Source organism: Pestalotiopsis fici (genome assembly GCF_000516985.1).
Source record: "Pestalotiopsis fici W106-1 unplaced genomic scaffold PFICI_Scf_3, whole genome shotgun sequence".
NCBI classification, from domain to species: Eukaryota; Fungi; Ascomycota; class Sordariomycetes; order Amphisphaeriales; family Sporocadaceae; genus Pestalotiopsis; species Pestalotiopsis fici.
In genome coordinates, this window is record NW_006917093.1 from 3575790 (window position 1) to 3587098 (window position 11309).

General features: G+C 50.6%; 4 protein-coding genes across 4 annotated transcripts; 2 read left to right on the plus strand and 2 right to left on the minus strand.

Moving 5' to 3' along the window:
• Positions 1-800: 800 nt before the first annotated feature.
• Positions 801-1935, minus strand: PFICI_05223 (Eukaryotic translation initiation factor 2 subunit alpha; the record flags this gene model as incomplete). Its single annotated transcript, XM_007833804.1, has 4 exons — positions 801-1284; positions 1355-1562; positions 1634-1769; positions 1831-1935. The coding sequence occupies 4 exons, from the start codon at positions 1933-1935 to the stop codon at positions 801-803; spliced, it is 933 nt and encodes a 310-aa protein (XP_007831995.1).
• Positions 1936-2740: 805 nt separating this feature from the next.
• Positions 2741-7543, plus strand: PFICI_05224 (Lysophospholipase NTE1; the record flags this gene model as incomplete). The annotated part of the gene is made up of 3 exons (XM_007833805.1): positions 2741-3000; positions 3057-5995; positions 6177-7543. The coding sequence occupies 3 exons, from the start codon at positions 2741-2743 to the stop codon at positions 7541-7543; spliced, it is 4566 nt and encodes a 1521-aa protein (XP_007831996.1).
• Positions 7544-7947: 404 nt separating this feature from the next.
• On the plus strand, positions 7948-9516 carry PFICI_05225 (uncharacterized protein; the record flags this gene model as incomplete). Its single annotated transcript, XM_007833806.1, has 1 exon — positions 7948-9516. One exon carries the CDS (start codon positions 7948-7950, stop codon positions 9514-9516), a length of 1569 nt encoding a protein of 522 aa, XP_007831997.1.
• A 238-nt stretch (positions 9517-9754) lies between these two features.
• On the minus strand, positions 9755-10693 carry PFICI_05226 (uncharacterized protein; the record flags this gene model as incomplete). Its single annotated transcript, XM_007833807.1, has 1 exon — positions 9755-10693. One exon carries the CDS (start codon positions 10691-10693, stop codon positions 9755-9757), a length of 939 nt encoding a protein of 312 aa, XP_007831998.1.
• Between the last annotated feature and the right edge of the window lie 616 nt (positions 10694-11309).

Here is an 11309-nt window from a genome sequence, read left to right on the forward strand (position 1 = left end):
GCGTGCAAAAGATCTCCGCTTATTGATGAGTATGCTTGGGGAGAAAACAAGTTCAGGACCGAGTGTACGTCGATTTGCAAAAGCCTAGATCTTCTTGGACCTCTATTTCTGGAGCCAGGAGCTGCATTATAAATGACTTGCGTAATATGCTATTACCATCTGATAAATTGGCCGCTATTCTCAAGTCGCTATATCAAATGTCTGAGGACTTCTAGGTATTTACATATTGTTTTGAAGAGTCAGTGTATTTTGTCACAAAGAAATGTCGCTCATTAATATTCATCCCAGTCGTCTCTGCTATGAGCACGATCTTTGCTGCGTTGTGGTTGGGCTTGGCAACGAACGAGGTGTGCGAATGAATCATTTTAAATCCATAACAGACAAATGTCTAAGTCAGTCACACAAAATTGAGAGCCATTCATGGTGAAAATTAATGTAAAAGTTTGGCTCGCGCAATCATTGTTCACTGCCTTGGAACTTGACAGCGTGCATCCCTGGCACTTTTCACATAGGGTCTAGACTTTGACATCCACAGTCATTACATCACGAGTTGTAAGTTCTTCACGATTTTGATTTTCATTTATCTGCCACTTGCCTGCTCTGGTTTATAAGCGTAATGGCATGCATCTATATCCATGCTGTTTTAGACTCCAATGAGTGAGACTCAACTGAGACGACTCAAAATTCTGGCCATATGACCCAACCATCTCATCTTCAGAACTGATTTGCAGAAATGTGTATTACACATGCTTATCGTGACCACCAGACCCTGTAGAGGGTCTACGCCAAGCTGAAGGTGCTCAGATAGTGTCGGGGTTCTCGTCGTCGCTCTCAGAAACATCCTCATCTCCGCTAATCTCAGCATTCTCGCGCTCTCTCTTCTCCATCAGTGCCTGCAGCTCAGCATCGTCGGACTCGGTAACGGCCTTGGGCTCCATCTTCACAATCAAGGAGCCTCCGGCTTCCTCAATGTTCTTTCTAATGTCGACGATGGCCTCCTCCAGGCGCGTAATACCAATGTTCTTGTCCAAACATGTGCTGGTCAAGACATACAGTGGCGGGGACACAAGCTTGACCTTGACCTGGTTGTCCTCGGTGTTCTTGGCCTCGGCAGTTCGCAGGGCAGTCTTGACGGCATCGATACCCTCGTAACCGAAGCAGGTGACTTCGACATCAGCTCGGACCTTGGTAGGCTGAGGGGTCAGACGCTTTCCAATGTAGGACTTGAGCTCCTCAGCAACGGCGTCGCTCGAGAAAGTGACATCGTTCCAGACATCAGGGTTTCTAAGAAAACGTCTAGTCAGCAGGCGTATTCCACCAGACAAGGTCTTCTGTAAAAATGGGTGCGACATACGTGATCGATAGCTTGAAGGCGTCAATCGAGTGACCGTACTTCTTGTTCAAGGGCCAGGCTATGCTCTCGTACAGCTCCTCAATGGGGACCTGGGTCTTCTCGGCAACGTGGCGCATGATGGAGTGCACCATCTTGCTCTTGTTATACCGCTCCTCACACTTGACGATATCCTCTGGAGACACTCGGCGCTTTGAAAGATCAATGTAACCTGCCAGGCGAAAAAAAAATATTAGCAGGGAAAAAGGCTCCCCATGATATTAGAACTGATGCGCCACATACCCTTCTCCTTGTCCACTCTGAGCACGACGACAACCTCGTTTCGGCCGACACGGATGAGCTTCTGAATCGATCGGATACGACGTCTGGAAAGTTCGCTGAGAAGAATCATGCCGTCAATGTTGTCGTACTCCAGCAGCTATTCAGGATGCATGATTAGCGGAGCGGTTTCGGGACTGGGCATCAAAGCAGCAGCTAACCTTGACGTAGGCACCCATATCGGCAATCTGCTTGACGTTGACCATGACGAAGGAGTCAATCTCCGGGTACTTCTCCTCGTAAAACCGGCAGTTTGTTAACGACATCTTGGCGGTTGTGTGTGGTGGCAATCAGGAAAGATGTAAACGGCAGCGATTGCGCTCAGGCAAGCGGGTCGGATCCGCGATCGGTCGGGCGTTTGTTCTTCTCTGGACGGGACCAGGAGGTTTTCACGGGCTCTTTTCCGTCAGAGATGGCGAGGTTGAGAGGGATCGTGGGATGACGTGGGCGGATCGGGGAATCGCGCTGGCTTGACTTTGGTGAGAATTATTGGGAGTCATGCAGTAAATTTGAGTGACCTACTCAAAGAATACGTCCTTTGGTGGGGTGTGGTGCGGTGCCCCGCGACAGTGCACGGCCACATTTGCTACCTAGCTAAGGCTCAGCACGAAAAAAAGGGCGCTACAGCCGAGATTGGACTGGACAGGACACACGAGCGCGGAAGATCACAAGCTCCGGACCCAGGTAACAGTGGAATGGAACCAAGCAGAAAAAAAATAAAAATACCACAAACGAGGGCACATGCTCAACAAGCTTTTCCTCGTTTGTTTCTAGAAACGAGTTGCTGGTGTTTGCCCTTACCAGCAGGCGAATGCATCTGCCCTGAGAGAAGTCGCCGTCTTTTCCCAGATGTCTCGGGCACAGCACCTTGCCCGGAGCCGCGTCTCCAGCTTGAGCTTCTCTGTTGAAGTACCGACATAACTGCTGTTTCAACGACTCTTTCCAGGCCTTGCTAGGCTTTGGCGCAAAACCCCTCCTAAAGACACAAGGCTAGATATGCAATAGCCGACGCGTTTTCTGCACGACCCACGTCCAGATCGCACACCTTCTTCCAACTTGACACATGTCAGCATGGAATCCTCAGAGACTCTGTCCTCCACCATGGAGGCCGCGCTCGTGGCCGCCAGTACGGCAGCTTCGCAAGTCAACACTGTTGCTGCAGTAAAAAGCTCGTCATGGCTCGGCTGGTTTGGGAGGATGATCCTCTTCATCTTGCAGCTGCTCTCAACCATAGTATACTGGAGTTTGAAGCTCACGACCTTTTCTCTGTCTACTCTGGTATACCAGCTCTTCTCAACCAAGATGACCGTCACCATGAGCTTCACAACTCTGTGAGTCATGCACCAAGCCTCTATATTATTGAACTGCGGACTAACTGTGTCGTTAGGGCACTGATAGTGGCCCTCGTGGTCTCTGCTGTAACATGGGTTGTGAGATACCGGTACTTGAACATGTACTCTCGTCTCCCCCCTGAGCCTCAGCGCAAGGAGCCCGAATTGGATCTGCCGACCGATTCGCACGATGGAGGCAACAAACCGGGCTTGACGAATTACTTGGATGAGTTCTTGAGCGGCCTCAAAATCTTTGGCTATTTGGAAAGACCTGTCTTTCACGAGTTGACCAGGAGCATGCAAACCAGAAAGTTGATCGCTGGCGAAACACTAAACCTGGAAGAGGAACAAGGCTTCTGCCTCGTTGTGGACGGCCTCGTCGAGATTTTTGTCCGGTCCTTGAACCGCAATGGAGGCTCTCACATGACGGATCCTTTCGCCGAAGATGGTGCTGCACAGTCCTCGGGCTCACAGCCTTACCAACTTCTAACCGAAGTCCGGAATGGCGCTCCCATGTCGTCGCTGTTTTCCATCATGTCCTTGTTTACAGAAGATGTACAACTGCGAGTGCCAGTTGACGGCGATTCAGTGCCCCCATCTTCTGCAAACTCTTTCAGCGAGCAATTACTGCCTACTCCTGGGCTGTCAGAGATGCACCGTGTATCAGATTCAGTGCCAGGCACACCTCAGATTCATCCTAGCGGACGACGGGCAACAATTGTGGACGAACCGGAAGTCATCTCGCCAAGCTCTCCGAATGGGAGCTACTTTAATCATATTCCTCCAATGTCACTTGATCACTCGTCTATGCCGCCTCGTGCAGCTCGACCGATTCCAAAGAGGATGGCTACCAAGTCTGTCCATCCAGACATTGTGGCGAGAGCTACTGTTGACACCACTATTGCCGTTATTCCAGCCAACGCTTTCCGTCGTCTGATAAAGTTGTATCCGAAGTCTACCGCGCACATTGTCCACGTGATTCTATCCAGATTTCAGCGTGTGACTCTTGCCACAGGTTACAATTATCTTGGCCTTTCAAACGAGGTGCTGCACATTGAGAAGAACATGATCAATTTCACAATGTGTCAGCTCCCAAACGTCCTTCGAGGTGATGCTCTCGAGCGGTTGAAGGAAAAGTTCAAAGCAGAAAGAGAACGTACAAGCGAAGAGGATAGCGGCAAAGGTATTGCATTGCACAACGCTTCTGCTACATCACATAGACGTCAGAGGTCGGGCACAGGCTTGCGGAGAGACGCAGCCGTGACAGCTCTCTCCAAAGCTCGTGCCACTTCGATCGTGGCTTCCACGATCGCCCCGCCCCGAGAACGATCTTCCCTGCACACCGCTGGGCCCGGCGATTTGCTCGCTAATGTCCAATCTGCCCGCGCTGGCGGCTCTCGTGTGCCGGGAACACTGGACATTCCTCTCACACCGTGGCAATCTGGAGAGTCCATTGCTCAACCCAATCCCAATTCTCCCATGGCGCATCATGCTTTCAACCCATTTTCGACGCAGAAACGCGCTCGTATTGCCATCGATCCTAGGGAGTCTGTTGACGAAGACAATTTGTTTCGTGTGTCTATTTTGGAATGCGTATTCAACGCTTTGGGAATGAGCCCGGGAGGCGGCTCCTCAAGGGGCCCTGATTCGGTCGAAGCGTCCCCACGACTGGTGTCATACGACCAGCGCAGGCAGAGAGCAGTTTTCTCCAACAACGCTTTCGGTTTCATGGACTCACTTGAGGGCTCTACAGACTGGGATGCGGATTCCATGACTTCCGGTGGTGTTTCAAATACCGGCACCCCCAATCCTCAACTTCTGGCTGCTGAAATGAAGCACGAGGTGGAGATTGTCTTCTTCCCTCAAGGCTCTGTTCTTGTAGAACAAGGAGAGCGCAGCCCGGGTCTCTACTATGTCATCGATGGCTTCCTCGATATCGGTGTGCCAGCTGAGGACTCAGGAAGCGAGATTTTAACCTCAACGAGCAAGATGTCTTTGTCAGCCATGCAGCGCGAAGATTCGCAAACTCCCAATCGACGCTCTTCATCCAAACCCAATGTTACCCCCTTGAACGGTTCTGTGCCAGGACTTGCTGGTGGTGAAGGCAAGAAGAGGGGCAAGCCTACCAGGAGGAGCGTTGCGCTCGTGAAACCTGGAGGGTTGGCCGGTTACATTGGGACAGTCTCGTCTTACCGATCCTTCATTGATGTTGTTGCGAAAACGGATGTTTATGTCGGATTCGTTCCTCGTGCAACTCTGGAGCGTATCGTGGAGAAATATCCAATCGTCCTTCTGACCATGGCAAAGAGACTCACCAATCTCTTACCCCGGCTGATTTTGCACATCGATTTTGCCCTCGAGTGGGTTCAGGTCAATGCGGGGCAGGTCCTGTTTCACAAAGACGAAGAAAGCGAGGCAATCTATCTTGTTCTCAATGGACGTCTGCGTCTGATTGAGGACAGGAAAGGCGGTGGGCTCAATGTGCGTGCCGAGTTCGGTCAAGGCGACAGCGTCGGTGAGCTGGAAGTTCTGACCGAGTCCACCAGGTCGGGAACTCTTCATGCCATACGGGACACTGAGCTTGTCAAGTTCCCCCGGACATTGTTCAACAGCCTTGCACAAGAGCACCCCAACATCACAATCAAAATCTCAAAGATCATAGCCTCCCGCATGAGGACCTTGGTTGATGATCCTTCCAATGTGGTCAGCAAAGAGCATGCTGCTGGAACTTCGATCAACAAGATTTCCTCGACTCTCAACTTGAGGACCGTCGCAGTCCTCCCCGTGACCTCTGGAGTGCCCGTGGTTGACTTCGGAAACCGCCTGATGAATGCTCTGACTCAAATCGGTGTGCCTGGAGGTGCTACCTCCCTTAACCAATCCGCAATTCTCAACCATCTTGGCAAGCACGCTTTCAACCGAATGGGAAAGCTCAAGTTGTCGCAATACCTTGCTGATTTGGAAGAGAAGTACGGATTGGTCATCTACGTTGCTGGTAAGTCATTTCGGCCCTTTCGCTTATGTATTCATCGAAAGCAGTATGATGAGAAATTTCACAACCCCAGAGCTCGTTCAATGACGGCCAAAACATACTCTAATTTTTTCCTGACTGCTTCCCCTTCCAAACACATCTTGCAGGCATCTGGTTATGGCTCAGCAACTAATCGTGTTCTTAGATACCAATGTTAATTCACCATGGACCCAGACCTGTATTACGCAGGCTGATTGTATTCTCCTCGTGGGTCTAGCCGAGGGGTCCCCAGAGATTGGTGAGTATGAAAGATTCATGTTGGGACAGAAATCAACAGCACGGAAGATTCTTGTCTTGCTGCACGCGGATAGATATTCACCGCCAGGCCTAACCAGATCCTGGCTGAGAAATCGTGTCTGGATCAACGGTGGCCACTACCACATCCAGATGGCCTTCAAGTCAAACGCTGTCCCTGTGCACCCCCCGACGTCGCGGCGGCTAGGTGCCACAATCAAGGAGCGCGTGCAAGTCCTGCAAGCAGAGATTCAGAAGTATACCAGTCGTAAGGTGCGGCATACTCCCTACTACTCTCCAGATGCCCCGTTCAAGGGTGATTTCCATCGGCTTGCAAGGCGTCTTTGTGGCAAGTCCATCGGTCTCGTCCTTGGCGGAGGCGGTGCACGTGGCATAACTCAGATTGGCATCATTCGAGCCATGGAAGAAGCCGGCATCCCGATTGATGTCATTGGCGGAACCTCGATTGGTGCCTTTATTGGAGCACTATATGCGAGGCACGCGGACGTGGTCCCGATGTTTGGCCTGGCCAAGAAATTTGCTGGTCGCATGGGCAGCATGTGGCGGTTCGCGCTGGATCTCACATATCCCTCAGCGTCCTACACAACTGGCCACGAATTCAACCGCGGTATATTCAAGACTTTTGGAAACCACCAAATTGAAGATTTCTGGCTGGAGTACTACTGCAACACAACAAACATCAGCAAGAGCCGCGGTGAAATCCACACCAGTGGCTATGCTTGGAGATATGTGCGTGCTTCCATGTCCCTGGCCGGCCTTTTGCCACCTTTGTGTGACGAAGGCAGCATGTTGCTTGATGGCGGTTACATTGACAACTTGACCGTCTCACACATGAAGTCTCTTGGCGCCGATGTGATCTTTGCGATTGATGTAGGTGCTTTGGATGACGACACACCACAAGCGTATGGAGATTCCCTTTCGGGAATGTGGGCATTCTTCAATCGATGGAACCCATTCTCGTCCATTCCCAATCCCCCAACCTTGGCGGAGATCCAGGGCCGCCTGGCCTACGTCTCGAGTGTTGATGCGCTTGAGAGGGCCAAGACTATGCCGGGCTGTATTTATCTGCGCCCACCGATTGATGACTATGGAACTCTTGACTTTGGCAAGTTTGATGAGATTTACCAGATGGGATACCAGTATGGTAAGGAGACCCTGGCCCGCTTGCGTGAAGAAGGTGATCTTCCACTTGTTGAAGAGACAGAAGCGAAGAAGGCCCTCAGGAGAACCATGGCGCCCCGTAGAGCCAGTATTTGATGCATCTCATGAAGCATTTGTAACGTTACAATAGCGTCTATAGACACCAAGATATCCAATAGATAGTTTCATCGAGCTCAATGAAGAACGTACCATGCATATAGCGAAGAAAACGTCACCAAAGTATCATGATCAAGATTCTGCAAGTGAATGTGGCGGCGGACAATGAAAGAAATGTACTCTGGATAAAAAATGTGTATAATCAAGGCGATTCAAAACGCACAGGCCACATGCACTACCATTGAGTAAAGCTGGGACAATTGAATAGGGCGAAATTTGGGAGACTTCATCTTTTGATCACTACTTTGCGAAATCAATGAATATGTGTCAGAAGTAATTTCTTTACTTTCTGCAACGTACCTCTTCATAAAGATGCATCGTCCCGGTCTTGCCCCATCTGAGAAATGAGTCACGAGCAACCTGAGCTGCTTGGCTTCTGCGCCGAGGCAGCGCGTCAGATCAGAGACGAGTGCGAAATGATACTTGGCAACAGTACCATTTCAGACAATAATGAGATGGAAATATCGGGATGCGGTCAGCCCTTGGTGAAGCTTCTCAAGGAACAGGCCTCTCAAGTATCCAAGATACTCAGCTCGCCGCAGTCTAGTGGTCCGCTCAACAACGGTCAATTGCCCAGCAAGACTGATCTTGTGCTGCAACGCTTGGACGACATCATCTCCATCGCCTACACAAAATTCTATGCTTATCTTTACAAAGACCTTCCCGTGTGCTGGAGACAACTGTACACGGATGCCAGTATCCTCAGGTTCTGCCACCTCTTGTCCCAAACACTGCCAGACGAGACTTCTGCAGGCCCAGCTGAGAAGCTACAGCTCGAAGAAAGCCTACTCGCTGAGCTCGTCAAGACGCTCGACTTGGCGCTCATTCTTGCCGGCGGCGGAGGCCGCCTCAGAGGACGAAGATGGATACAAGTTGCCCTCGATCTATTGCAGCACTCTCTACCTCTAGCCGGAAACTCCCCAACGGCGTTGGATGATTCGGGGAGGCCCAGTAAACGGCCAAGATTGGACGATGAGACCATAGATGGTAGCACACCATTCTCGAAGATTGAGCCATTTACACCCCCCGTGAAGCAGCCCATCACCCGTGTGCCGGCCATGTCCATGGAGTCATTTCAAAAGCATCTTAGTCAAGCGTTAGACACAGAATCGGGGCCGGCACCCATAATCATGACGGGCATTACAGATGAATGGCCAGCAAGGACAACAAATCCTTGGAATCAACCTCGATACCTTTTATCGCAGACACTCGGCGGTCGCCGTCTGATACCATTCGAATTTGGACGTAGCTACGTCGACGATGGATGGGGCCAAAAGCTCATCACCTTTGGCGAGTTCTTGCAAACTTATATAGACGGCCCCCTTGCTGGGGATGGTACAACAGCAGAAGTTGATGGGCGCCAGCATATCGGATACCTGGCGCAGCATCCTCTGTTCACGCAACTCCCAGCTTTGCGCAAGGATATTTTTATTCCGGATTACTGTTACACCGCACCTCCGCCACACCCTACCGACCCAGAGATGGATCAGCCAGAGTTAGATGAGCCTCTACTAAATGCGTGGTTTGGACCTCCAGGGACCATTACACCGCTGCATACTGACCCGTACCACAACCTTCTGGTACAAATCGTGGGTCGCAAATATGTACGTCTGTACTCACCCCGCGAGACTGCTCGAATGCAGGCCCGTGGCAAAGAGAACGGCATTGAAATGAGCAACACGAGTTTGTTAGACGTGGGCGTTCTTGAAGGCTGGGACCAATCCACCAGCCATGATGATGACGCCGGCAGCCCAGGACACGTTTCGGCTGAGAGCATGCGAGAGGCTTTCGCCAATGTTCCATACAAAGATTGTATACTGGAGCCGGGTGACACTTTATATATACCCATCGGATGGTGGCATTACGTTCGCGGTCTAACTGTTAGTTTTTCCGTCAGTTTCTGGTGGAATTAGAGAATCAAAACCGCAGATACCATCATCGCATCCACGACAGTGGGAGACTCAAGGGGAAAAAAAACGACCGTTGATTAGAGCCTGCGCCTAAGCATCACGCTGAACTTTTCCCAATCCTTTTTCCTAATCCATTTATTTCAAATCCATACCAAACGCCATGCCTGTAACATTCTGTCCGGAAAATCATCGTGTTCTAAAATAAATATCCCCGGAAATGGAACGGTCACCCGCTCTTGCGTTAGGCATTCAGTCCCTTCTTGAATTCCAGCTCCTGCTCAGGATTGTAATGAACCATGTTGGTGATGAAGTCCTTGAGGTCACGTCTCTTGGTGTTCACTACAGCAGCCTCCTGGCTCGTGAGTGGCAGATCTTTTTCCTCAACCATCAAGCTGCAACATGTGTAGTAGTCGTAAATCTTGAATTCTCTCACCTCACCCGTCTTCCAGTCTGTTAGCCTTGGAACTTTGAGTTTGACGTCGACGGTTCCGATCTTGTCAGTCATGTAGTTGACAAAACCACCATGCCCAAAAACACAAATATCATAGTCGGTGTATGATCGACCCGTGTACGACTCGAAGTTCTTGCATTCCTGCAAGATTACCTGAACGGCGAGCCTTCCTCTTTCGAGCAAGTTCTCGGGTGCCCAGCCGTTAGTCTTGAGGTGCCAAGGCCTGTCCAGTCTTTCATTGTCCTTTGTCTCTGACGGGATCATCCTGTCCCATATGATATTGAGGTCGTTCATCTTTAGGCGACCATTGAATCTGTATTCAAGCTCGTGCTCAATCATGTCCTGAATCTTGGTAACGGCTCGAGCCCTGTCTGAGAACCAGAGCGTCTGCTCGATCAAGAGGGGCTCAACAATAATCCGGGAACCTCGCAGCTCTTGCTCGGTAACGGACAGGAGAAATGTCTGTATGGCCCTGGTCAGAGGGGAGACCATGAAGACGCGGCTCTTCTTCTCGTGCTGGAGGAACTGGCCCCTCATTTTGCCTTCTGCCCATTTTCTGCCGGTTCCGCGCTTTGCCTCTTCCAACTTTTTATCCTTGATCCAGTCCTCCTCTCTCTCCGCTGTAGTGAGAACCGGATCGTGTAAGTCTACGCCCGAGTTGTCACCGGCGTTTGACTCGGACAAAACATGACGGGCATAGCGTATCTTGTAAACGGTAGGCTCAGCCATTGCGGTGACCAGTCGGCTTATCCTTTTTGTGATAGTATTGGTGTTGGCAAATGAGTATTGAGCAAGTGCCAATGGGTACAGGGGGGGAAGAACGTTTCTTCTTTTTGTTTTTGGCTTTTTTGCCTCACAAAAAAAGTAGTAATCGCAAAGGGGGAAACGACGATAAGGAGCAAAAAGAAAACGAGGGCACATACTCTTCCACAACGGCAAGAGCATTATATGTCAACGACACAGTCATGCTTTCCGTCGTCGATACTGTTGCTCCTGATGTTTTCGTTGGTTGCGATTCAGTCGCGGTTGTTGTCGCCATTGCTGTCATCGTCGTAGTCGACGACATGAGAACCGTTCGCGGCGGCGCTGGCGGTGCAAACGTTTCATTTTCAGACAGCGGTTTGTCCAACATCGCTTTGTCCGTAAACCAACTATAATTGCGTATTGCGTCTCTTCGTATTATACCACATAGGAATTGACTTTTTCTCGTCCTCCAATTGGTGTGCAAGTTGTCGGAAATCGCCTTCCCTTTTGGCTCCCTCTCGGCGTCCTCAGAGTGTCCTCTATCCGACGATGCTTGACTTTCCTCCCTCGGCCGGGTATGGACACTTGCTCCTTTCGTACC